General features: G+C 55.6%; 6 protein-coding genes and 1 non-coding gene across 7 annotated transcripts; 4 read left to right on the top strand and 3 right to left on the bottom strand.

Annotated features, from left to right (window-relative positions):
• Nucleotides 1-3,171: 3,171 nt before the first annotated feature.
• Nucleotides 3,172-6,547, top strand: D7B24_000550 (uncharacterized protein; the record flags this gene model as incomplete). Its single annotated transcript, XM_028634805.1, has 3 exons — nucleotides 3,172-3,891; nucleotides 3,943-4,536; nucleotides 4,586-6,547. The coding sequence occupies 3 exons, from the start codon at nucleotides 3,172-3,174 to the stop codon at nucleotides 6,545-6,547; spliced, it is 3,276 nt and encodes a 1,091-aa protein (XP_028492531.1).
• An 883-nt stretch (nucleotides 6,548-7,430) lies between these two features.
• On the top strand, nucleotides 7,431-7,528 carry D7B24_000549. Its single transcript has one exon. It is a non-coding gene; the product is annotated as a tRNA-Val (tRNA).
• A 247-nt stretch (nucleotides 7,529-7,775) lies between these two features.
• Nucleotides 7,776-9,552, bottom strand: D7B24_000548 (uncharacterized protein; the record flags this gene model as incomplete). Its single annotated transcript, XM_028634804.1, has 3 exons — nucleotides 7,776-7,953; nucleotides 8,015-8,126; nucleotides 8,199-9,552. The coding sequence occupies 3 exons, from the start codon at nucleotides 9,550-9,552 to the stop codon at nucleotides 7,776-7,778; spliced, it is 1,644 nt and encodes a 547-aa protein (XP_028492530.1).
• A 2,430-nt stretch (nucleotides 9,553-11,982) lies between these two features.
• Nucleotides 11,983-13,461, top strand: D7B24_000547 (uncharacterized protein; the record flags this gene model as incomplete). The annotated part of the gene is made up of 5 exons (XM_028634803.1): nucleotides 11,983-12,165; nucleotides 12,245-12,281; nucleotides 12,345-12,412; nucleotides 12,521-12,900; nucleotides 12,993-13,461. The coding sequence occupies 5 exons, from the start codon at nucleotides 11,983-11,985 to the stop codon at nucleotides 13,459-13,461; spliced, it is 1,137 nt and encodes a 378-aa protein (XP_028492529.1).
• A 449-nt stretch (nucleotides 13,462-13,910) lies between these two features.
• Nucleotides 13,911-16,694, bottom strand: D7B24_000546 (uncharacterized protein; the record flags this gene model as incomplete). The annotated part of the gene is made up of 2 exons (XM_028634802.1): nucleotides 13,911-16,078; nucleotides 16,160-16,694. 2 exons carry the CDS (start codon nucleotides 16,692-16,694, stop codon nucleotides 13,911-13,913), a joined length of 2,703 nt encoding a protein of 900 aa, XP_028492528.1.
• Nucleotides 16,695-17,829: 1,135 nt separating this feature from the next.
• FBXW9 (F-box/WD repeat-containing protein 9) lies at nucleotides 17,830-18,813 on the top strand (the record flags this gene model as incomplete). Its single annotated transcript, XM_028634801.1, has 5 exons — nucleotides 17,830-17,981; nucleotides 18,043-18,298; nucleotides 18,353-18,406; nucleotides 18,453-18,761; nucleotides 18,811-18,813. The coding sequence occupies 5 exons, from the start codon at nucleotides 17,830-17,832 to the stop codon at nucleotides 18,811-18,813; spliced, it is 774 nt and encodes a 257-aa protein (XP_028492527.1).
• A 4,353-nt stretch (nucleotides 18,814-23,166) lies between these two features.
• On the bottom strand, nucleotides 23,167-25,509 carry DUS3 (tRNA-dihydrouridine synthase 3; the record flags this gene model as incomplete). The annotated part of the gene is made up of 3 exons (XM_028634800.1): nucleotides 23,167-23,248; nucleotides 23,307-25,184; nucleotides 25,241-25,509. The coding sequence occupies 3 exons, from the start codon at nucleotides 25,507-25,509 to the stop codon at nucleotides 23,167-23,169; spliced, it is 2,229 nt and encodes a 742-aa protein (XP_028492526.1).
• Nucleotides 25,510-26,370: the final 861 nt, after the last annotated feature.

Raw genomic sequence — 26,370 nt, 5'->3', positions numbered from 1 at the left:
AGGAACACAAGACAAGTGGAGCTCCGAGTTGACATGTTGGAATACCACCTGGATATCCTGCGAGACGCCCATGACAGTAGGAACCGTACACTCTGAGACCGCATTTAAGCCGTGGTGCGACTTTCGCAATGACCAGTGTGCAGACTAATTTTCCGGATGTCATGAGCTTGGGAGCTCGTTTCTTCTGGCGGCTTTGTTCGTAGCAGACATCGACGATGGTGGGAGGGCGATTCTGCCGTGTTAATGCAAGGGCGAGTCGAGGTTCCAGCCGTTGGGAGCCGTGTGTCTTCGTGCTTGTAGTAGCGCAAGAACCCAGACGAACCTGGCTTGAAATTCATGCCTTGTGCAATGTGGAGTGGACTAGTAAGAAGTCTGCCTGACGAGACATTGGAGGAAGAGAGCGGCCCCGAGAATTGTGCTGCCAAGTTCGTGAGTTGAAAGACTGGGATGCCGCTGCTGGGATGCCCCTCCCATTGCCATCTACCAGCCGCCTACGACGTGACGTCTGGCCTGTGAACCGAACCGCTGGGCCTCAGGGCTTTGAGCTGGAGAAAGGATGAGTATGGAGGAAGGGGGGCTACTGTCGGCCGCCAGGAATGGCAATCCGGCTATTGGTGTCCGAAACTTGACGGCTCGATAGTCATGCTGCGTTCCGATTCCATCTCCATCTTGCCTGGGCGCAAGGAACATGCCTCCCTGAATGTATGGATTGCATGATCGGCCCTCATATTGTTGATGTCACAACAACGGCTGTCAATTTTGTCTGAACCTGGTGTGCGAGCTATGTAGGCCGTGATATCGAGGCACTAGTGGCTGTGAAGTGGATGCGGAGGAGTAGCCACGCGATGTAGAGCGACGGAACCACGCGTTTTGAATAATAGACCGAGAAGTCGTCGAGATGCCGGTGGACGGCTCTAACATCACCATGATGATATTTGTGTCCCAGGCATGCGTCTAGCACGGCAGCTTCTGAGCCGCGTCTCGGAACGGAAGACGCGCTATGGAGAACCAAAATTGAGCATCGTTCAGGATCATGTCTTGGTCTGTCTGAGTGTGAGTGACTCAAGACGTACTGGCGACAAGAGGAAAAAAGAAGCAAGTCTCTGGCATTGCTAGCAAGACCCCAGGAAGAGGCTGTCATTGTCATTGCTATTGCTATGCGTCGAGTAGAACGTCAGGCTCAGGGAGAAAAGGGCATTGCCATGGGAGAAGCATAGGCAGGCGATCCCCTTGGGTGGTGACAGGGAAGATGATGCACAAAGGCGCGCAAAGCGAGGGCATGGCCGCGTTGGATCGTTGCTTCCATGACTGTCCTCGAGGTCTGGAAAGCTAATGGAAGGAAACATCACCCAGGTACCGCTACCTTCCTGTCTGTCCGTTCCCTTGTGGGCACTCTAGGTAGCATCGGGGCAGCAAGATATGCCAAGGGTACTTGTTTCAGATGCACCAGCAGGTGTACCCCGTTGCTCCTTCTCCACACAAATGTGCCCGTCTGCAGCCACAGCGGTACCTGCATCAGCTCGTACCTGCCGCCGTCACCTCCCTCCACTAAATCGGGCAGGCCCCTCGACAGGCCTCGACAGGGAATAGCGCTGTAGCCGGCTCATCCCAAGTCTCATCTCGTCAAATTTACTCCAAGCACCAAGCACCCAGAGCATTGACGCTCATTCATCACATCAGCCCTCTGGCGTTCCCTTTTCTCCCTCGTGTTCCCCATCACCCGTCATTTGGGGGGAGATTCCTCCTGCAAGCCTCTCTTCTGCCTCCTCCTCCTCCTCCGCCCTCTCCTCAGCTTCCTCCTCCGCCTCCGCCTCGCCTCGTCCAGCTAACCGCCCTCCTTTCGCCAAAGGAGAGTCGCCGAGAGCGCGATAGAGCGTGAGCTACTCGTCGGTCCAAACAACAAGTGACCACCCAACCGGCAGTTGAACTATCGAACGAACGAGACAAGACACAATCTGTGGAACGGACGACCAAACGAACAAGCGGCCCAGCCTCCCAGCCCCCCATTTAGGACATTGGCCCACGACCACCAAAGAGCCATTCGGTGCTTGGCTCGCTAGCTGCGTCAGGCACATCCCCCTAAAGTCTAGTACCCTGCCCTGCCTGCAGCTCTGCCCTTTGTTCGAACCGACTGGACCGCCTCTCTCGTTTTGCTCACCGCAAGCCAGGTCGTCAGCTCGGGTTCCTGGTCTGGTTCCTGTTTTTGTTGCCCCTGGCCCTCCACCACCTGCAGGACCTGTCCACTGCTGTCTGTCCCTGATAGCGCTTCTTCCAGCCCCCCGTCTCTGCTCTCGGCTCTCGGGCTGTCATCATCGTCGTCGCTCTCGACAACGACCGCGACTGTGCAGCAGGGACACGCGCGCCCGCGCCCACGCATCAAACACCCCCCGGTTCCATTCGCCCAGGTATCCACTGCGCGACCTGTCAGAGGATCGTCGTTCGCCTGACCTCTTCGACAACAAAACCAATCGCCGGCTCATCCTGCCAGCCAACACCGCCTGACAACGCATCTAGATCCAAAAGCCCCCCGAAAGGCCCCAATTGGTTAGAACGACCCGGGCTGCCAGGGCGATTTCCACGTCCAATCCCAACGTTGCAGGACGCAGGACACGACAGCTCGCCCCCCGTCTGCATCCCACGCTGCAGGAGCGAGAGAGCGAATTTTCCTGAAACCGGCTCACCGTCAACGCAGCTCAGCTGCCACTGCTGCCGACTGCTGCTGCGCATTTCCTCCCTTGCCAGGAAAAGCATCTTGCAGCCTCCTTCGCCCCCGGCCTCCATTCCTTCCTCGGGGACGCCTGCTGCTGATCACCAGCTTTGACAAAAACAACAAACAACAATTGCGCCTGTAGCAAACACAGGGCAAATCCAGCAGCCTAACTCGCGCCTTGGCCTTTACACCTAAATCATCGGTGAACGCGTTTCCTGGCTAGTAGGAAACATTCACCCTGCAGGACCGGCCAATACGCACCAAGCAACCAACGTCAGGCCGCGACACGTCGCCCCTGGCTGACGCTCAAGGCATCCGCCCAGCCATTCCTCCGAATTGCACGGCGTACCATGCCCATCAGCACAACAATTCTGCAGCACGTTTGACTTCACGACAGCTTCTCCCACGCAGTCGGCAAATAACGCACCTCTGCAGACCCCGACGCGAGCCCCTTTTCGCCAATGACGTCCCGCGCTGCCATTACCAGCCCCGTTCCCGTCGCATCTGCACCGTCCGAGTTTCGTGTCTCCTCTACCGAGAGGCGACGCAGCGATATGCCTCCCGTGGCGCCTCCCCGCACGTCCTCGACGAACCATGCCTCATCCAACCCTCCCAGCAGCTCCCGAAGACGTGAACATGCAAACGACAGGACTGCTCCATCGCCGCGACGAGGTGAACCCGAGTCTGCAAGGGCAGAGGTCAACGGTGCCGATTCTTCGTACGGCGAAGCTTCTTCGTCACGAAGCCGGAGGGCCCAGCCCCCGCACGACCCGGCTTACCGGCCGGGCAGCTCCCGCGATGCCCGCCAATCTGGCCAACAGACGACAGTTCCCATCCGATCCCACGCCCCTTCTCAGTCAACGTCCTCACCGAAGCAACCATCGCGCGAAGCCAGCGAGGTTCTGAACCGTATCATTGTATCACAGCCCGAGACTGATGTCCAACGCGAGAAGGAGCGTCTTGCCGAGGCTGTGCCTCGCCAGTCGATTGACGACGCGGCACCGCCTGCTATTGTCGCTGCTTCGGAGCAGGACGACAGCCGGCGCGCCGGCAGGAGCCGCCAAGATCATTCAAAGAGCAACAAGGCTGTAAAGTTTGGCGATTACATCCTCGGAAACACCATTGGAGAAGGTGAATTCGGGAAGGTGAAGCTCGGCTGGAAGCAAGACGGCGGCACGCAGGTTTGTCGAACCATTCTCTCGGCTATACGTTCGTCACTAACCATGCCACAGGTTGCTATCAAGTTGATCAAGCGAGACAATGTGGGCAACAACCCCTCCAGGCTGGCCAAGATTTATCGTGAAATTGCCATCCTCCGCGGCATCTCGCACCCCAACATTGTTCGCCTGCACGAAATGGTCGAGACTGAGCGACATATCGGCATCATTCTGGAGTATGCCTCTGGAGGAGAGTTATTCGACTACATCCTGAATCATCGCTACCTGAAAGACAACGCCGCGAGGAGACTGTTCGCTCAGCTCGTCTCAGGCGTTGGCTATCTCCATAAGAAGGGCATTGTCCACCGAGACCTTAAGCTCGAGAATCTGCTGCTCGACAGGAACCGAAACATTATCATCACCGACTTTGGATTTGCCAACACATTCGATGCCGAGGAGGAATTAAATCAAGAAGAAGAGCTTAATCTGAGCGACAGGGAATTCGTCAAGAGAGCTGGCCTAGACAAGGTCAAAGCCAATGGCACGAGGAAGGGTGATTTGATGCAGACAAGTTGCGGCAGTCCTTGTTACGCAGCTCCCGAGTTGGTTGTCAGCGATTCCTTATATACGGGACGCAAGGTTGATGTCTGGAGCTGCGGTGTGATCCTTGTGAGTGTTGCCGCAACAACGTTGCGCCTACTTGCTAACAAGAATGCAGTACGCCATGCTGGCTGGATACCTGCCCTTTGATGATGACCCTGCCAACCCCGAAGGCGACAACATCAATCTGTTGTACAAGTATATCGTCAACACGCCTCTGACCTTCCCCGAATACGTCACGCCGCATGCCCGCGACCTGCTCCGACGAATCCTAGTTCCCAACCCTAGAAAGCGAGCGGATCTATTCGAGGTGGCGCGGCACAGCTGGCTGAGCGAATACGCTCACGTTGTGGAGTTCATTACCAGCAGCACCACGACGCCCGGCGAGATCCAGAACACAACTGTTCCGGCTGAGGACGACAAGCCCATGGTCGCGCGTAGCGCATCTGTCCGCGAGCCTTCAAAATCTTCCAAAGCATCCGGCCCCACGTCGGTGGGAGGCCTGGCCTCCAAACATGGCAATATCGACCCCGAAGCCGAGAACGCCAGCGCGAAACCGACCCAAGCCAAGGATTCGAAGCGTCGCACCGTACAGGTCGAGTACGTTGCGCCGACCACACAAACGCAGCGCGGAGAAGCTGCCGCGCAATCTCCCGGCCGAGGCAAGTCGAGAGCTCGTTCAAGCAGCCAAGGGCCCGTCGAGGTCAACAATAGCCCGAAGGATAAACCCCTTCCCCGCGACCCACCAGTCTCAAAGGACAGTTATTCCAAGTCGAGCCGACAGAACACGAGGCCCCCGAGCGCTTATCGCAACAACAACGTACCAGCAACTACGAGGCCTGGTCGCGATACCCGTTCCACATCCGACAATGTGTATATGACGACCGGCGGACGACCGCAGACGGGAGGATCCATGACTTCGTCGGGGTCCATGGGCCTTGGCAGTGGTGCTCGCGCCTCGTATGGCCAACCAATCCCTCCCTCGGTTGCGGGCACAAACGTGCATGGTAGCATCCAGCAGCCCAACGCACACGAAGCGCAGACTATGGGACACCCCAGCGTCAGCGCCGTTCCTCCTAAGTTCGCCCGCGTATCTGGTTTTGAGCATGGCAGTGAGAAGCCTGTTCCTTCGCCGACCAGTGAAGGCAGGGGTCACCGACGATCCAGCACTCTCACAGATATCGGCTCCAAGCTCCTCGGACGCAATGGATCCATGTTTGGTGGTAAGAACAAGAGGCGGTCCGAGCACCCGAGCGAGGATAAATCGAGGAAGTACCCGCCCGTCAGCATGCCCAACAACATACCTGGCAATGGTGAACCCCGAGCCTCGATAGATTCGAGAGCGTCGCGCCGGTCCTTCTCCATGGGGTTCGGCAAGAAGCGCAGCGGTAGCATCAGCGGTTCTCATACATCCCTGGAGAAGCCTCAGAACCCTAGACGATTCTCGCTGCTTCCGCAGTCTTTTTCTAGGGCCATGGGCATCAACAAAGACTCTGGAAGCCCCCCGCCCGACTCTCAGATGTCTCAACAAGACCTTCCCATCCAGGATCCTGCTGAGATGGACGACCAAAGAAGATACGGCGATCGGCCAGTGCAGTCCCGTGGCCAGGCCGGTTACTTTGATGGCGCCGAGTACGACTCGAGTTACCAGCGCAATCATGAGCAGCCACATTCCCACTCGGAGCCGATGCTGCAGCAGCAATCGTACCAACCTCGTGCCTCTTCACAATATACTCGCCAGGCCAATGCCATTCCTCCGCACATGCAGCAGCAGCAGCAACAGCAAGGATCCGTGCTCAACACGGGCTCCGACTCTTCTTTAGAGAGCCAGCAGCACCGTAGACAGGGCAGCGTGCCGTACCAAGCGGGTGGCTTTTCCGAATCAGATGGCTATGACGGGCGCAAGCCCCTCGGCGCTAGAAACAACCGCGGCTTCTTGCAGAAGCCCAATAAGAAGTTTACCGACGCCTACGATCAAGACAACTATCATCATGGCCACGAGGGCAGCAGTGGTGCGGCCAAACGGGTCATGGACTTCTTCCGCCGGCGTGGCAAGGCGAGAGGTGGCGAGGAGAGGTAGAGGGCTCTTGATCCGCTTGAATGCTCGCCGTGTTCAATCAGGCGCCTAGCACCGCCACTCGTATTTGACGTTCACGCATCAAGGACGAGCCGTCGGCCCCTCCCGACGCACTGAGCGCTAAGACGCGTTCTCTTCACCCCTCTCCAACTACGCTTGTACGACTTGTAATTATGCGATATCATTCGAACGATGGGGTACGGCTGTGGAATGGCCGACGTGGCTCCACTGCACCTAATAGCGGACGGCGGTTAACAGATCCCTCGAACTTGAAAGATCATGCAGCTGTGGTACGATGCATGGACAATAAGAGAGGCATGACAATGCGTGGGCCTGGGCTTGTTGGCCAGAATGGTGAACCTTTGGGTCTACCTGTTCGTACCAACTACAGGATGAGACGCGAAGGGCGAACGCTGCGTGGGGCGACGCGAGATATGGCCGCGGAGACAACACTGTCCGCAGCATGAGGCTGTGTTTGTTCGGATTGTGTACACCGTTTTTTGAAACGAAACGAGCTGCGTCGGCTCAAGCATGCAAGCCCCTCCGGATTTGAGGGCAGTTTGGCGTTGCGGCGAAGATATTGTATGTGAGAACTTAAAGTGTAGTGTAAATTGACTAGCTAGGCTGTTGGAAGCCACAAATTCTGGATTTGAAGATGATATCATCTCGAGGCCAAGAAGAAGAGCCTTCTTTCCATACCATGACAGTTTGTCAATTGATGTTGCCACAGAAGCCAGGCCTACCATTCATGGTTGACGTTTTGGCCAATCTGCGGCTTCGCCCTCAGAACTGACTCGCCAACACAACATCTGGGAGCTACTCTGGGCTTCTCCCCACACCTTCTCTTTGCAGTCATAATTCCCGCAACATTGTACCGTTTTCAATCGGTTCGGTGGTGTAGTTGGTTTATCACGTCAGTCTAACATCCTCTCTTCTCAGAGCCGAGTTCACTGAAGGTCGGGAGTTCGAGCCTCCCCTGAATCACTTTTTGTCCCATTTCTCTTCAAGAGATTGTGAATGAGAATGACTGCAGGCTGCATATGTATATGACTTCTCATGTGATGCATCTTGGCCCACCCGTTATATGAGTGGCGGCGCGTCCCTATATTTGCATTCATCACTGGCAATCGATATTGGGCTCTATCAAATAGGAGATTCCTCACAGGGACAACGTAAAATCAATTGATCGCTATTCAAGCATATGACGCGCGCTCATCGAAACCCCTCCTTCTTAGTTCCAGATCCAGCTGACAGCCCTGATCCAGCCCTTTTCCTCAACCTCGGGCTCCTCTGGGTTCAGATCTACCTGCTCAAAGGCCGAATCCAGCGGCACGCTGTCGAGCGACACGAATCGCGTCTTCTTGAGCACCTTCCAGAGGAGGTAGGCTCCGGTGACGAGCGGGATATCCCTGCAGGCTGTTAGTCAGACATCCCAGGAGGGAAAATGGGACTCGAGTCATGGGCGCTTACAAGTATGAGGAGATGAAGCCGGCCGTGTCCCAGTTTCCCTTGGTGAAGACGGAGAATCCGCTCGTGAAGAGAATGGTGAGGCACATGGCGAACGCTGCGCACGACGTGTAGACTGTGTTGTGTCTGGTCAGCTCTCTATCTCTTGGGGGCGCCGTGGCGACAGAGGGGAGGGGGGTTTGCGTACAGGTCCATGCGTTGTGCCAGGGGAGCTTCTCGGCGGGGATGTTCTGCCTCTTCATGGCGAGCTTGAGGCGGATGTGGTTGAACAGGATGCTGGACCAGGACACGAGGACACCGGCTGAGGTCAGGTCGACGAACCACCAGAAGACGGTCATGGCGCCGTTGGACAGGCTCATGAAGCTGAGGAACATGAAGGCCGTGAACAGCAGGACGCAGACGTAGGGCGTGCCCCAGGAGGTGGTGCGCAGGAAGATCTTGGGGGCCTGGCCCTTGAGGGCGAGACTGTACAGCACGCGGGTGCCGGAGAGCAGGCTCTGGTTCGAGGCCGACCACGCCGAGGTGATGACGACGGCGTTGACGACGCTCGGGATGGCCTTGATGCCGGCGGCCGAGGCGGCGATGACAAAGGGGCTCTGGGCGGCGGTGCCGTAGGCGTCGTCGAGGCGCGGGTCGTTGCTGGGCACGAGCATGCCGACGACGAGGACGGCGAGCAGGTAGAAGAGGACGATGCGGATGAAGACGCGCTTGCAGGCGCGCGGGATGGCGCGGCGCGGGTTGCGCGTCTCGGCGGCCGCCATGGCGATCGACTCGGTGCCGGCAAAGGAGAAGACGGCCGTCGACATGACGCTCCAATAGCCGAGGAACTTGCCCCAGTCGCCCTTGCCGATGTACTCAACAAAGGGGCCGGGATCTTTCCAGTAGCGGAAGCCGATCCGCTCGGTGCCAGGCACGCCGCCGAGGTCGATGACGAGACCGAGGATGATGAGGAAGATGACGAGGGCGATCTTGAGCAGCGCGAAGACGAACTCGACTTCACCGAAGACGCGCACAAAGGCGATGCCCACGAGGAACGTCAGCAGGATGAAGGTGACGATCCAGACGGTCGAGTTGACGTCGGTCCAGAACTGGAACAAGACGCAAATTGCCGTGATCTCGGCCGGAATGGACAAAAGGTTGCCGTAGACCAGGTTCCACCCGATGGCGAAGCCCCAGGCGGGGTCGACGAGGAACTCGGCATGTCGAACAAAGGCACCGGTGACCGGCAGAAGGGCTGCTACTTCTCCGAGGGCGAATTGCACGGCGAACACAACACAACCGATGGTGGCATAGCCAAGAAGCGCGCCGACGGGACCGCCCGTCTGGATGGCTCCACCGAGGCCGAGGAAGAGTCCCGTGCCGATGGCACCGGCGATACCCAGCATCGACAAGTGTCGCTGCTCGAGACCACGTCGCAGGTCGCGCTCCTCAGTCGACGTCAGCAAATCGCCATTGTGGTCAGCGTCCCGGTCTCCCGTCTTGGAGTAGTTGGTCGCGACCTCAACATCGTCGTTGGGCGAGATAGCGTCTTTGGTCGCCATGGTATTTGTCGAGAAGGAGGTCGATGCCGTGTTCTGGGAGTGGACGATGAGCTGTGAGACGGTGCGAGTGAGCCGTCTCACTTTGATCTTATACGTACAGGAAATTTTCGCTGGATGATACCATCGATAGACCGGTTCTATCGGCACGCAATCGGCGGCCCCGTCTTTCGCCTCACGGTGGGGAAGAAGCACGCGTGGCTCCGAGTCAGTCGACGGAAACGCCGCCGATCACGACATGGCAGCAGCAACGGCGATCAACCTGTTTATAGGATAGATTGTTGTCTTTCTCATTTCGTCTCCTTTTTCGCCTTCTCCTCTGGCTGAATGGCACTCTTTTCGCTTTCTTCGAGAAGAGCAGAAGGGACTCGGGAATGAGCCTCATGTTGTGTCTGTGGGCTCATGATATTTTGCGACAGGACGCGGCGCATCGATTTTTATGTAAGACAAAGGACCTTATTTCGGAAACATCCACTCGTCCCCCACATGGTTACGGCTAGCTCGATACTGAAAATTGACATCGGAATGTGCGTGGGTGACTTCGGTCGCAGACCCGCCTGATAGTTCCCTCTTTCCAGTTGATTGGGAACGGGAACGGTCAGTAGCTCAACAGAGTGGCCAGGGACCTTCATCACAATGCTTCACGTGAGACTTGCAACATCGCCGGGCCCACTTCACATGGCAATGCCTCTGGGCTATGACCTGGTGGATCAAGCAAACGATGTGGACTGCCCGTGCACCATGTTCCAATTGACCCTTCAGCTCGAGAGCTGCGGGAGGAGTATTTAAGGCAATCTGTCCACGCCTGGGTCTGACTCAACTAGCAGTTTGTTGTGCATCTTCAAATCTGGGGTAACGGTGAACTTGAATCTCAACCCTCAACTGCAGTGGAGATCGAGTGATAGACGTAACCCTCGAGTCACAAGGGCGACCTAGCTTCACGCCCGAAGGCCCACCGACCTGACGAGGACTCGCACCCGTGCCTCGTCAAGCCATGAGCTAGGAGAGCAGGCTTCTTCGACGATGTCGAGACGAAGTGGACAGCCCCCACAACCAATCTTGAGGATTCGAGGTCCTCCAAAGTAAAGTGAGGGGGATGTCCTCCAGAAAGGTCTAAGAAAGGCAGCTGGAACACAAGTGTATCAGCAAGACTACGAAGACCCAACCGCCAGGAAATGGGGGACGAAGCACAGCAAGACATCAGCGAGAATATAAATGAGCGAAGATGGAAGGGGCAAGGATATTGTTCAATGCGTGACACAACAAGACACCGAACAAGTGAGGGCAACCGGCCAAGTCTAGTTTCGATAAGCATCCTTCCGCCTGTCTATTCCATACGGCACCAGAATGTGTAGAGAGTATGTCTGGTCACTATCGCCAGACTGTTATATAGGCGTAATAGGTGATTCGGATCATCGTAACCTGTTTGAGCGATGGCCACCGTCACGCTCTGTCAATCCAGGTGATCACCATGCGAACCACACAAGTCAAGCTTGACCCTTACGTCTAGTCCTGGCATATCCGTTTTCTCTGCCAAGCATGCCCCCCTGGACGGCCCGTGTGCCGTGTGCGGAGGAATGTGGCCTGTGAGCGCTGGATCATCACAAGGCGCATGGTTGGCCACTAGGACGCCACCGCCATGTTGGCTTCAGCCCTCAGAACTCCATCACGATCCTCACCTAGCTATGGCCACAAGCACACAGCCGCCAAAGGGGAGCGGGCGGCACATTCGAGGCCGTGGCATGTGCAACGCGCACCACCTTTTAGGATGTGCAGTGTGATAACACTGGTCGATCAATCCCCCCAACGAGGCGACTCCGTTTCTTTTCTCGGTAATATCTCCTAGTTTCTGTGTCACCTTCTTTGGAACGCGCGAACCATGGCGGACACTTGTGCTCGCAAGTTCATCCATCCTCCCGGCTACCTGTTAGTCGGAAACGGCACACACCGCTAGCACGCCACTTGGCGCTCCTTCGCCCAAGAAGACGACGCTTTGATCGCCAAAGCGTGCAGCAAAACACCACAAACACCCAAGAACCGAAGCCGCTGAACTCTGAAATGTGGGGAGGAACTACGCCCTGCGTTTTCCGTATAAATCCCATGCCTACTGCCGCCACAGGTGTGCTACGTCATGAACTATATGGGTTCATGGAGTCCCAGGCGGTCGTTAGGGCGCTGTCTGATCATCTAGAATAGACATAGTATACAGCTTGGCACCCCCTTACCGCGCCTACCGATATACCTGTCCCTACCTGCTCAGCTCTCGCAACTTCGATGCCATCACCAACATCTCTCGATCGAGTCGCCTGATCTGGGCATCACGAGCCTCAACGCCGCTGCACTGGGGCGCCCACGAGTCCGACAACGCTCTGCATCCCTGGCTCCGAAGGCAGCAGAGAAGCAGATCAGAATGCGTCTTAGAGAGCCGCCGAAATGGACAACTCAGAGGCTCACGACCTTGTGCGCCGAGCACAGGGCAATATGACGGCGAGCCTGATCGCTTTTGTGGTCGTGATGAGTTGCATATGTCTCACAATCGTCAGTTTGCGCTTCTACGTTCGCATACAAGTTATTCGAAATCTTGGCAACGATGACTGGGCCGTGGCTGCTACGATGGTTCGTTATGCCTTTCCTCTCTTTGTACGCAGTCATTTCTGCGTCGTGGTATTGCCGACTGACAGGCTTGCTTGCTAAGTTGATGCTGCTGGGGAGTGTCATTGGCGTCGCTATCGGTACGTTTGAAGACGAGTCTCGCTTCCATGCCTAGAATCGCTGTGCTGACCTGGCTCGAACAGCTATCGCGTTTGGCCTCGGCCGTCACGTCGTCGACGTTTCCGACTCGCACCTATCTGTACTACTCACTGTCAGTCACTGCTTTGCGAATACGATACCCCTGACGGCGGAGCTCGGCTGTTCCCGCTCGAGCTCACGCTGAACAACCTGCCCATGATCTGACATGGCAACCCAATAGCTCATGTGGTTCTCTGGCCTGGGATATCACCTCACAATTATCATCCTCAAGTGCGCATTTATCCTCCAATACCGCCGCGCTTTTCCTCTCCCGGCTTTCCAGCGTATATGCGACATATTCCTCGGATTCATAGCGTGCTGGTTCGTGGCCTTTTTCATCGCACCAATCGTGATCTGCCTGCCCGTCAGGAGCCAGTGGGATCCGAATATCATCGGACAGGACTATTGCTCTTCGCGATGGAAGGTATGGCTAGCCCACGGCATCATTCACGTCATCACAGACGTAGTCATCTTTGCCATGCCGCTCCCCCTGATCAAGACGCTGCCCTTGACGAAGCCCCAAAAGATCACGCTCACCGCTGTCTTCTGCCTGGGATTCATGTGAGTCAAATCATGGCACTCCAGAATACCAGATCCCGACTTGTGTATCCCCTGGCTTACTAGTACTGACCGTCGTTCTCTCCCGTTCACAGCACCTGCATCATCTCGGCCATCCGCATCAGCACCGTCCACCGCGGCCTCTTTGACGCCGACGCCAGCTGGGTCATGACCCGGACCGTCTACTGGTCCGTAGGCGAGATTACGTGCGCCATGCTGTGCCTCTGCATCCCCGTCTTGCGGCCGCTGCTCGGCGGCCGAGCGAACCTGCGCCGCTGGCGGAGCGGAGCGCAGGTCGAGGTTGTGGAGACGCGGGGCCACGCGCACTTCACGCTCGATTCGACGCAGACGTGGACGGCGCCGGCACCGTCCAATCGAACGGCCAGTCGCGGTTCTGTGCGGAGTTCACGAGATATCGAGATGAGGGAGAATACGCAGGACCGACGGCACGAGGCGGCGAAGCGCACGTCAGACCCTCCGACCACAGGGACAGAGTCCAGCGGGGCGGGTTCGACGTGGAAATCGGATGACTCCCATCAAAGGGCCGATGGTAGTTGGTTGTGAAGAACTGTATTGAAGATAAAGTTCAGCCATGGTGGGTAACGATACAAAATACCAAAAACGTAATAATATCTACGCCTGTTTGAGGCTGCGATGGCGGTCTATCAAGCGAGACGCCTTCGTCGAAAGTCATCGACTTCGCATGTACGAAGCGACCTCCTTGAATCGTTCGCTAAAGCGAGCTGACGTAGGCCAAAGACGTGAGTGGAAAGCGTCGGCCTGTCAACGACGGCGTGGTTATAAGTGCAAAACACTGGGACAAGGAGGGTGGGATAGCACAAATACAAGAGGAGACTAGATATACCCAAAGCAAACGTCCAGACATCTATTTCTAATGCTGATAATAAGCCCATGTTGACTTGTAAACATCATCATCACCATCAATGCCTACGAACCCAATACCAATCCTGCCCTTTCATGTGCGCCCTGCCGCCAACAGAGCCGTAAATCCCCTACCAATTGAGAGGATACTGCTCAGGACGCAACCCGAAATACCCCTCCTCGGGCAGTGCCTTCAGCGAGGCGTTATTATTGTAGAGTTGAAAGTCGACGCCGGCGCGCGGCACCTCGTTCCCCCACCAGGCGAATTGATACCCCTGGCCTGCCCCAAAGGAGAAGACGAGCGTGACAATGAGGCCCGACACGGCGACACCGACGCTGAGACCCGCGAAGATGAGGTAGGCATACTTGCCCCACCAGGCCGTGTAGTGTCGCTTGAGGTAGAACTGGAAGAACCAGGCAATGTAGATGCCGAGCGTCGCGTACGTGAGGTTGTTGTTGCCCGCCCAGCTGAGGGCGCCCGAGAGGGCGATGGCCGGGTTGAGGCACGCCATGATGGAGGAGGCGGGCGCCCAGAAGTAGCGGTCGAAGCGGGCAAAGGGCTCGGGCTCGACGCGGCGCTGGAGGCGGGCGCGCAGGAGTGGCAGGGTCCTCTCGCTGACGATCCAGGCGACGCCGAGGAGGGCGCCGATGAGGAAGCACCACGGCAAGACGGGATAGAGCTTGAACATGTTGTTGGTGCCAAAGGCGCCGAAGAGGATAGTTGAGGACCAGATGGAGTGGGCGTAGGCGCAGACCATGTACTGCCTGTTGTCCCAGGTGCAGAAGCTGCTATCCTCGTTGGCGTAGAGCATGAGAAGCTCGAGGATGGCGCAGTAGATGAAGCAGTTGACGACGACGGACGAGACGTGGCCGCGGAACACGGCACGTCGGGGTATGCCGGCGTAATGCGCGTACTTGAGGTCGCCGCTGAAGCTGCCTGCCATCTGCTCAAAGGCGGCGCCTAGCATGAGGATGATGAGCTGCGGCAGCGGCTGGCCGGGGAACCAGACGCCGGGCAAGACTTGCCAAATGACGTTGAGCTGGATGCCGGTGCTGGCGATGGACTCGATGACAACCCAGGGGATGGTCAGCAGGGCACCAATGGCTGTCACGCCAAGGATCGACCACCACGGGGTCTGCGTCGGCCAGGCCGTGAGGCTGACGATGGAGACGATGAAGCCAAAGGCAAAGACGCAGCCGTACCACCATTCCGGCACCTCTTTGTACTTGCGCATCATTCTCGTGTGGCCGTCTGTGAAGCCCGTGTAGACGCTCCTGCGCTTCACTGTGTTGACAACCATGCCGACGAACGCCTTCTTGATGGGGCGCCAGTACTTGGTGAAGACGTAGACAATGGAAAAGGTGTAGTAAATGAAGTTGGCGCCCGTCACGAACAGGTTGGCGATGGCATAGTACGGTGGACCGTACTCTTGGTACTTGTCCACGTCAAGGCGCTGGTTGTCATTGAGGACCTTGGAAATGTTATAGGCACTGCCAGTGTTGTCAAAGGCGGCATTTGAGTTGATGGGCATGAAAGCGGCCCAAAAGGCGTTCTTGTAGTACATGATGAGGATAATGATGCCAGAGATGACACGCATCACATACTGTTGCAACTGGGCAAAAAAGGGGGCTGTCATGGCATCCATGCCGGACGCGTTCGGATCCCAGCTCGAGATCGGGTTGAAACCCATGCCGCCGTATGATCCGGTGATGGTGGCGAGATTGAAGTTGTTCGGCGCGATCCACGTCATCCAGTTGAAGAGACGCAGTCCGACGAAGAATTGGTTGGGGATCCAGTAGTAAATGGTGAAGATGATGCCACACCAGACGAACATTCTGTAGCGTGACAAGGTCCAGCCGTTGACCTTTTCGCGCTTATTGTCTTGGTTGATGAGCGTCCTGTTGAGAGCGAGCGTCGGCAGCGTCTTGGGCCACACGGCTTCGATGGGATAGACAGCTAGGCGCCGTAGGATACCGGCCATGCCGAGGCCGTATACCTGGTTCGCCAGCGCGAGCATGAGGTTGAAGCTGAAGCCGGCCCAGCGCTGGTTGAAGAAGACGGGCATACGAAGGACGAGAAGACCGGTGAAATTGCCGATGCTCGAGGCACCCGTGAAGATGATGGTCGCGAACAGCTGCTCCTTGCTCGTCCAAGGGCCTGGGTTCAACGTGTAGCGCGTGCCGCGGAACTTGAAGCCCCAGTCTGGAAGCAGCCAGGCCATACCTCGACCCATGGGAACCAGAAGGAGCTGTACGACGGAGCCGGGAATCGATATGCCCGGCTGACGAGGAGCAAAGACTTTCAAAATCATTGTCTTAGTCTTGTGTCATACAATGAAAGCCCTGGGCCTTGGAATTCAGAGGTAGGAAGACAACTTACAAGTGTTGACCGCTGTGCAGACACAGACCCAGAAGTAGCCCAGAACATAGGCGCGGAAGCTCTCACAGGCCTCGTCGGCATCATCGTAGGGCAACGTGACGGCGCGAACTTCGGCGTAAGGGGACCAGTTGTGACACAGGCCGGCACGCTTGCAGACCTCGTACGACCACTCGCCCTGCTCCATGTCGCAGGCCTTGTTGCCGCGGATGAGCTGGCGAAGACGCTCCATCATCTGGCGATCGATGGTGTAGTCCTCTTTCTGGCTGACGAGGAGATCCTCGAGGACCTGGACAGACTCGTCTTCGTTGAGGGTCAGAATGGCGGCCACCATGCGATCCGGATCGCAGCCGGCCGGCAGCGTCTCGCCCCCGTGCTGACCAGTATACTCGGCCTTGAGACGTTCGAACCAGCCCTCGGGGGGGAACTGGTCCTCGGCGTCGATTTCGTTCTTTCTGTCATCGTGTGGCTCGATGTCGACGGTGTGGTCTACCTTATCGTGCGGCAACCCGCTCACGCGATCATTGTCGGCTGACATGATGAGTTGCAAAGCAAAACAAAACAATATGCCATGTCAATGGGCAACCGGTCGAGGAGGGGACCCAGAGCCGGGCAATGGCTGAAGTATATACCAGGCCCCATGGGTACCCCATGCTGTCAACCAAGACGCCATTCACCCTGAATCCGCGCAGGCGTCCGTCAACCTCTTGAGGCCGACATGCGGGGGAGGGGTACGATATCCAAGCACACGTTACACGCACTAGTGCTCGCCGGCAGGATTCTTGCGAGGCAATACAAGTCCGACGCAATGCTGATCGGTATGCTGCCACGACGAGGTGTATCGGACCAACCGCTCTCGAGACAGATCGACATGGGCGTTGCCTCCTCTTCTGGCCAAGCAGTCGTCCAACACTGGTCGCCATCTGCGTCTAAGTGCACCAGAGTGGGGGAACATGTGCTCCTTGAGGAATGGCGCGTGGCGTCCCCGCAAACGCCTCCCCTCCTCGGCAAGGGGGGACCATGTTCGCCTTCGGATAAGGTCGATGGGACTTTGGTTTCGTGTTGTGACCCTGAAGTTGGCTCGGCCATCTTCCCCGCCTCTTGCTTTAATGCCCGGGTTGAGCCGGCCCGGTGGAGTCGCCCCGTAACATCAGGCCGCGAAGTTGAACTACCGCGAGGTAGTCAACTGAGGTCAGTGATGGGAGATAAGAAGATGATTGTAGCATTGTCGACAAGATCTAGCTCTGTGCCTTCTTGACGTTGTTGGTGAAGATTGGAGGTAACGGGACAACTTCAGAAGTGCAGCCATGGGTTCTTCATCCAATCCAAATGTGCCAAATCACGTGCTGGTCCTACCCTCGACTCGAGAAGTCGGCTTCATTCAATAGCAGTCAGTCACTTATCCTTACCTTATCTCCGAATCGAACCACATGACCGTGGAAAGGATGACTGAATGGCGGCACTCTGCCTTGCCAGCACACAGCTCCGTGCGCAGCTCATGCATGCCTACAGCCTGCTTGGTTCGTGGCGACCATGTCAGGCTACCTCATCCCCGCGATGGCACCGATCACAGCCTGACACTTTCAGTTTTCACAAACCGACCATAAGCAGAACATCGAGCATTCCACTACAGTATATCATCATAACGCCCAAGGGTGTGCAGAAGCACCAGCATGAAGTTCTTGTGGGCTGTGCTGCTCACCACGCTCTGCGTTGCCGCCTCCCTGGCGCACTGCATCTACACCAAGCTGAAGAAGGCTCGTCGTCGGAGCGAGGATGCACGTCCGAATGGCCTCTGCGTAATTTCCAACCCAGAGAATGCCAAGTTTGTGTTAGGGTTCCCCATGTTCTCCTATTTGGAAGAATGCCCGTTCTGACTGAACCAGGATCGTCGCCGTTCATGGCCTCGGTACACACCCCGAACGAACATGGGAAGCGTTGCCCCCTCGATCTAAAGATTCTACCGAAAAGACACAACCTGTACACCTGTTGAGACATTTCTTGAAGGAGGATTTCCCTGAAGCGAGAATTCTATTGCACGCACATAATTCCGACTGGATGATCAACGCACCCATCAAGACTGCGCGACAGATTGGCGAGCAGCTGGTTGCCGAGCTTACGGAACATCTTTCAAAGCACTTGGTGTGAACAGCCTGATATACAGCACATCACGCGCCGTGGCTAACTGGAGCTCAGTGCTTGCCCATTGTGTTCATCGGCCACAGCTTCGGAGGTATCATCATCAAAGAGGTACAATATCTGCATTCAAGACCGCTATTGTAAGCTAACGGCCCAGGCTCTATGCGCACACGGGGAGAGGTCATCCGATATAATTGACAACACCCATGCCATCATATTCCTTGGAACTCCCCACCTAGGATCGCCGCTATCAGTCATCGGTGCCACCGTGACGGCTATGACCAGCGTGCTGGGTTCCAGTAACACACTTCTTCTCATGCTGGGGCATAGAAACGATCAACTTTTGGATCTGGAGAGACGGTTCAACAGCTTGATCAAACTTAAAGATGCCCGGCGGGGCAAAACCGAGCTGCTGGCTTTTAGCGAGGCCAAGCCTTTGACACTTGGCTGGCTCTCCTTTGGGTTGGTAAGTTTACCGACCATGCATTGATGATGAGTGTCCTCGACTGATGGAGTAAATACCTAGGTTGTCAATCAAGTCTCAGCCCTTGGTATACATGATCCAACAGAATACCTTATAGACACGGATCATTCTGGCCTGAATAAATGCCGGAACAAGTCCGACCCCCTTTACGTCGAACTCCAACGACAAGTGAAACGACTTATACCGTAAGAAATCCTACGCCCAAGCAAGATCTAAACACCATCTGACTGAGTAGCAATACCACTCCCAAACTAAATGAAAGCCAGCTGTTCGTCAAAGAAAAGCTTTCCTGCGTACCAGGGGCCGCATTCGACGATGCGGAGAACGGAGCTGAAGCGTGCCTTGCTGGCACGCGCATTGAAATTCTTGGCGATATCAGAGGATGGCTGCGCGATCCCGAGATTGAACCCCTTTGCTGGTTACACGGCAAGGCTGGCACCGGTAAATCAACAATTGCCCAGTCTGTCGCTCGGGAACTGGCTGCAGCGGGGCTTCTAGCTGCCAGTTTCTTTTTCAAAAGGGGCGAGGGTGATCGCGGCAATGCTCGCCGCTTCTTTCCGACCATCGCCGCCCAGCTCGTGAGCAGCTTTCCCGCGGCTGCTGCTCAGATGCGACATACCATTGAAGCGAATCCCGATATCGCGACCAAGTCACTGGGAGAACAGTTCAAGATGCTCGTTCTCAGGCCTTTGGAGAACGTCTCCGTCGCATCTCCAATGACTGTTGTTATTGATGCTCTGGATGAGTGCGATGGAGAGAGCAATATCAAAGACCTGATCACCCAGCTCTCACATATCAAGAAAATCACGTCAATCCCTCTGAACTTCTTCATTGCAAGCAGGAACGAACCACCAATTCGAGAAGGCTTTAAGAGCATCCAGTCAACAGTTGATGAGCTCAAACTGAAAGAGGGATCTGATCCCTCTGTTGAGCAGGATATCAAACGCTTCTTGCTTTTCCGGTTAGAAGGCATTCGTAGTCTTGCACAGTTACCTCCTGGTTGGCCACAGAGCAAGGAGTTTAATCTTCTGCTCGAAATATCTGTCCCGTTGTTCATATACGCAGCTACTGCCTGTCGCTTCATCGAAGATGAACGCATCCCGGGCGGACCTGAAAGCCGACTGAGACGCTTGACGGAGCAGATAGAAGGGTGGAGACTACATCCTACCTACCGACCTATTCTGAAACAATTAATCGACGGCCTCGACGAACCTGATAGAGAAGACATCATCAACCAATTTCATGAGATTGTCGGCACTATCATCGTATTAACCGAGCCTCTCAACGCCGCTTCACTCGAATGTCTTTTGTCTAAACCACCTCATCATTTTGATGGTTTGCTAGACTACTTGCATTCTGTGCTGGATATTCCACTCAGTCGTGTGCAGCGAATCAAACTATTTCACTTGTCTTTCCGCGACTATCTCGTCGATTCGAAGCGTGGCGCCCTTGAGTTTCACGTGGACGAAAAAGAAGCGCAAAGAAGGGTTGCAAGAGACTGTCTTCGACTACTCTCTAATGGCCAGTCGCTGAGACAGGATATCTGCAGTCTCTCGCATCCTGGCACGGAACGAAGATATGTTCCACAGACAAAGATTGATGAGTGTCTGCCCCCGGCAGTCCAATATGCCTGCCTACACTGGGCGGATCACTTTATCCACAGCGAAGACTTGATTAACGATCAAGATGCGGTCTACTCGTTTCTTTGCACCCATTTGCTTCATTGGTTAGAAGCGTTGAGTCTCTTGAAACGACTTGACAGAGGCGCCTCACAGATGCTTAAACTTCAAGAACGAACCACAGTAAGTCGCCATGCCTGGGCCTAGTTCAGGCTCGAAGCTGATATCCATTGGCCAGTGCTTGCAAGCCAAGTCGTTCATTACGGACGCAGGCCAATTCATTAGGTACTTCAGATCTGCGATCATGGAAGCTCCGTTACAGCTGTATGCCTCCGGCCTCACCTTTGCGCCATTGTCTAGCATCGTCAGAAACACATTTCAAGCTCAGCGTCCAAAATGGACGAGAGAGGTACGCCATATCAATACATCCTGGAACAAGCAATTCCGCATATTCGATGGCGGGATAGCACGCTCAGCCACGTTCACCGCGGACAACCATCTGGCTATTGGCGCATTGGATGGTACAATCGCGGTGATGGACCCCGTCACATGGCATTGTCTTCAAGTCCTTGAAGGGCATCAGAGCACCGTCTGGCAGTGTGCCTTGGCGCCCAATGGAGCTTTCATCACATGTTCCCATGACAAGACCATCAAGATCTGGGACCTCCCCAGCGGAACGTGTCTGAAAACACTCTTAGGCCACAAGGATGCTGTGGTATCGATTGCGATCGCCGCAAACGATTTCGTAGCATCCAAGTCTTCAGATGGAACAGTCAAAGTGTGGCACACAACGACTGGGGAATGCTTGTGGACGTGTCCTATCAGTGCTGCCATGAATGCTGACTTTGCTCTCGCCTCAGACAATGGAAAGATTCGACTAGCTGTAGTTGACACTGAGGGGCACATCAGGGTTTTTGACCCGGCGACTAAGAGTTGCCTCCAAACCCTCAAAGAAGTTCATCATGCCATAGAAACCATGGCATTTGTCCTTACGAGTCGTCATGAACTACTGGTGGCTACAGACTTTTTGCAGACACTTGTAATCTTGGACTTGAATACTGGGGCTCGGGTGAATGAACAGGGGGAGTGGTGCATAGCTATCCGGCCAAAAGCTCTCCCAGATGGAAAGCCCTGTCAACAGGTGCTGCTGGTTCCGATGGACAGACGCCACGCAACCTTGGAATTCTTGACGCGTCCAAGCAGCGCTGACACTGACAAGAGTTTTAACGATCTCGAGAACTGGACTGACGGGGCAATGAAAGTCGTCGATGGCATTCCATCGATAGTTAATATACCACGTTGCTACGCACTTTCGAATGATGGAAGATGGTTATCGGCTGCCGGCTCAGAACCTAACTCAGTCTGTGTGTATGATATGCAACTTGGTACTCTACTTCCTTCATTACTCAAGCTAAATCCAAGATCTAACGTACAAGCAGATCACGAAATAAATGACACACAAAAGGCCGCAGCACTTGAGCTAGGGTATGAAGCGAACAATGACAAGCATGAACGCACGATATCTGTCTGCCTCTCAGCCGATGCCACGCTAGTGGCTAAAATGTCTAGCGACCTCACTATCAGGATCTGGGACCATGGCACTCGTAATATTCTGCAAACCTTGGACTATGAAGGAAGGAGTTGTTGGACCTCATGTCTTATGGTCTTCTCGCCAAACAAGCTGTTGCTCGCGTTGGCATACGAGACAAAACTGAAAATTTGGGACCTTCCTACTGCCAAATTCATTGCAAACTTCGAAATACCAATAAACGTCTTGACGAGATCTGGTTTGTGCTTCTCGAATGACAATGAGATCATGGCTTGGACCTGCCGGGGAGCGCCTCCTTTCCTTTTGAAATGGCGGGAAGGAAGGAATCATTTACCTTTCGAGATTCGACCACACAATTACAAATCACTTCCATACGATAACGGAAATCTAGTGTTTTCCAAAGACAATAATTTTCTCATAACTGCCGACAACCGACGACAAGCTGTCATTTGGGACATCTCGAAGATGACTTTTCTCCGAACTATCAAGAGGAATGACATGGTCCTGAGTACCGCCGGACTTTCCAGTCAAGAGGAGTTCATAAATATAACCACAACAAACGGAATGACAAAAATCGACCTTGCATCCCTGAGGTTGATCATGGGCATTGAATCACTCAAGTACTCTGAGGGCTGGATTCGAAGAGACGACGCCGCTATTCTGTGGATCCCATCCGAATACAGACCACCTTATTCGAATAAAATGGTTGCTATCAATTCCTCAAAAGGTCTCATCTACATCGGTACCGAATCAGGCAGGGTCTGGTCTTTACAGTTGTCGCTCCCCGAGCTTGACCAACTTGTTCAGAAATATTCCTGGCGCTCCAACTGGAATAAGGATAGCGCGTTTGTTATCCCTCCAGAGTCAGACGCTTTAGGAGATCGATAATCAAGTTCCTGTCTTTCGCATAATGCCATCAACCTTCCGAAGGAATTATCAACGGTCTGAGGATTGGCTTTGGCTGTCGCTCACTAAGCAAAAGAGGTCACGATGAGCCTTGCACTGCTTCTTTCCAACACAACCCGGGAATCACACAGACTAGAATGGCGAATCTGTCGGAGACATCTTATTCACGTTCTCAGCAACATACAAGCTCATGCTACCATTCTCAATAATGCAAATGCTTTTCCATGTCCTCTACTGCCCACCGTTACTCATACACCTGTCTTTAGTAGCGCTCCCTCACACCAGGGCACCAATATGTCCCGCAAAAGACCACCTAACCCTCGGCCTCGTAGGCGTTCGACTTGTGCTTCGGTTGGAAGGTAAAGCCCGGGTGGCAAGGGCCAAGGTACATTTCACTGCAAGCAAAAGTCAGCACGATCCTTAAGACAAAGCCGCATCTCACAAGAATCCTACCTGATCTTGATCCAATCCTTGTAGTTGTTGCTTGCAAGCAGGGTCTCCATCTCATTCCGTCCCCGGAACGCGGGCGGCCGGTCGTTGAGCGAAGGAGGCAGGTGCTCCAATATGCCGAGCGGGACGTAGCGGTGCGTGAAGCTCATCCACTCGAGCAGGAAGCGTCTGGTGAAGCCGATGCCGAGCTCGTCGGAGCCCCAGGCTTCGAGACCGTAGCGTACAAACTTTTCGATGTAGCCGAGGCGCTCGGTGGCCGTCTTGTCGAGGTACTGGCTCTTTTCGATCTCCTCGAAGAGCCAGGGCTTGACGAGGGCGCCACGGCCGATCATGACGCTGTCAACGCCGGCGTTGTCGATGTGGTCAAAGTACTCGACGTGTGAGTAGCAGTCACCGTTGCCGAGGAAGTACATCTTGCCGTCCTTGGAGTTGGGCAGAGTCGAGGCATCGGGCTCGCGAATCGTGTCAGTGTCGGCGTCCTTTGTCTCGTTGTAGCTCTTGATCAGGGCAGCACACTCGGCGACGTAGCTCCAGTCAGCCCTGCGCGTGTAGCGCTGCTCGCGGCTGCGGCCATGGAGGGTGATGGCGGCACAGCCAGGTGCGCCAAGGCGCTCGCGGTGCTCGCGAGCGCCAAATGCGAGCTTGTTGATGATGGATGTGGCAGTAGGGCGGTTGTTGCGGACACCAGTGCGAATTTTGACGGTCACGGGAATTTCGCCCGAAACGGTGTTCATGCCGCGAACCATGCGCTCGAGCTTGCCGTGAGCCTCCAGGAGGGCAGAGCCACCACCGGCCTTGAAAAGCATGTCGATTGGGCAGCCGCAGTTGAGGTCAACGACACGCAGGTGAGGGACGAAACGCTTGAGGCACTCGGCAGCCTTCACAGCAACCCAGGGCTGGTTGGCGGAGATTTGAGCGCCGAACTTGATATCCTTGGCGTTATCGTAGCCCTGGACAATGGGACCGCCAGCTTTGGGCGGGACGAGCTCAGACTCGTGGGCCTTGAGGAGCGTCCAGTCAGCCTTTGTGCCCTGAATGAGGGGCAGGCCCATGGCCATCTCAGAGTAGGTCAGCTCAGCGCCGAGCTCCACGGCAAGACGCCGGAACGGGAGGTTGCCCTGCGTGGTGAGGGGCGCCAGGGCGGGCGTATCGCGTCCAAAGTACAGCTTGCGCTTCTCAGAGGGCTTCAATGGTGCCTCCCTGTACTGGGCACGGAGGTCTTCGCTGTCTTCGGCGGTCTGGCGGTTACGACGGTGGTGAAGTTCGTCGGTCAACTTGGTCTCGTGGTTCATCCAAGAAATGTACTTGTCGACCTCCTCCATGTTGACGCGGCGACGGCTCAGATCAATCTTGACCTTGTTGTCGATAACATTGACGCTGCCGAGGCGAGCATCCTCAGGGTCCTCATCAGTGCCATCAGAGGCGCCAAGCAGCACCAGCTCCTTACGACCATCTTCACGCTCGATCTCCTTCATGTGGCTCCTGACGAAGCGACACTTCCAGCCCGAAGGGCAGCGACCATGGCTCTCGAAAACGGGGCATTTGCCGCCAAAAGTCTCAACATCACCACGGCGACCCTCCTCCATGTACTTGCGCAGATCGTGGGACAGCTGGCAGCGGTCTCCATAGCGGCACTCGCGCGGCGAAAACTCAGGATAATAGGCGCGACTGTTGCACAGGCGGAACGTGTCGTCAAAGTTGCCAAACGTGCGCTCCTTGTTCTGTCCCTTGGCCTTCTTCTTGTCGCGTTTGTCACGCGTGTCGCGACGTGGGTGATCCCCACGCTCCTGCTGCTCCTGGTCCTGGCCGCGTCCCTCAGCAGCATCATCGTCGATGGAAACCTCCTGCTGCTTCTCAATCTCCGAACGCGGGATCAGGAACCTGGCCAAGTCAGTCCACGACACACCCAAGCAAGAGCCCGCAACAAGGGGACTCACTCAGCCTTGATAGGGGCAATGGCAGCATTGCGGTCCCGAGCATCCTTCTTCACCTCGGGGACGGGGCCGTCCTGACCCGATTCGCCCTTGGGGGCATCAGCCATGGCGGCATCTCCGCCCTGGGGCTTCTCGGCAGCCTGCTCTCCCCCATTGGCGCGACTCCCATTCTGACCGCTCGGCGTCTCACTCTCGAGAGACGGCAAAGCGTCGATCTTGACGCGCTTTGCAGCTCGCTCGTCGGGCGACTGCTCACGGGCGGAGGACTCCATGTTGAGAGCTGTGGCCTGAAGACGTCTGTGGGTGGCGATGTGTGCAGATGGTTGAAAGCGTATCAAGCGGCCACCTCGTCGATGAGAATTTTCAACCACCGCTCTTCACTGAATTGGGACCTGAACGCGTATTAGGCAAGACGCAAAAATGAGGGAGGAATCAAAGCCAATCGGCGAGCAAGCAATCTCATACCTCTGTTTTCCTGCGGATTTGTGATAGAAGAACCAAGCGAGGGGGCCTGTACGCAAAAAAGATCACACGCTGAGAGACAGACGCTGGTCGTCAAGAAATGGAAAATCCTCGGTTGCAGACGCCGAAGGGCTGGTGATGAAAGCCCGGCAGGCAGGCAAGGGTGGGCAAGGTGGGGGACATTTTCCATCGGCGGGATCGATGGCGGGGCAGGCGCACGGACCAATCAGTATGGATGGATGGGCGGTCCCTGCCGATGGCGGTCTGCTGTGCCTGCCCTACGTACTCTAGGTACCTTAGGTATGCCTCAGTCAAATCAGTGTCTGACAGCCATCTCACACACACGCTGCATCTGTCACTTTGATGGATACTTGGCAATTCCAAGACATGCTCGAGACAACGATCACTCTGCGCGCAGCACACAAACGAAATCCAGATCAGAACCGTCACGGAGCACACATTCAGTCAATACCCATATGTATTAACACCAAGGCTGGTACTGCAACCGGCGGTGCTAAGCTTATCGTAATGTGGCGGTACCTCCCCAGCTGTTGGGAAGCCGAGCCATTGCCCAGAGTTGAAAGAAGCCATGATTGTACACCTTGAAACACACTGCGCCAGACTCTTCTCAGCCCTCCTGTCCTGCCATTGACTCGGCCGTAGGTCGGACT

This window comes from Verticillium nonalfalfae (assembly GCF_003724135.2).
Source record: "Verticillium nonalfalfae strain VnAa140/NRRL 66861 chromosome Unknown scaffold_107, whole genome shotgun sequence".
In the NCBI taxonomy this organism is placed as follows: domain Eukaryota; kingdom Fungi; phylum Ascomycota; class Sordariomycetes; order Glomerellales; family Plectosphaerellaceae; genus Verticillium; species Verticillium nonalfalfae.
Note: the sequence above shows the minus strand (reverse complement) of the source record. Positions and strands in the feature narration are given on the sequence as shown.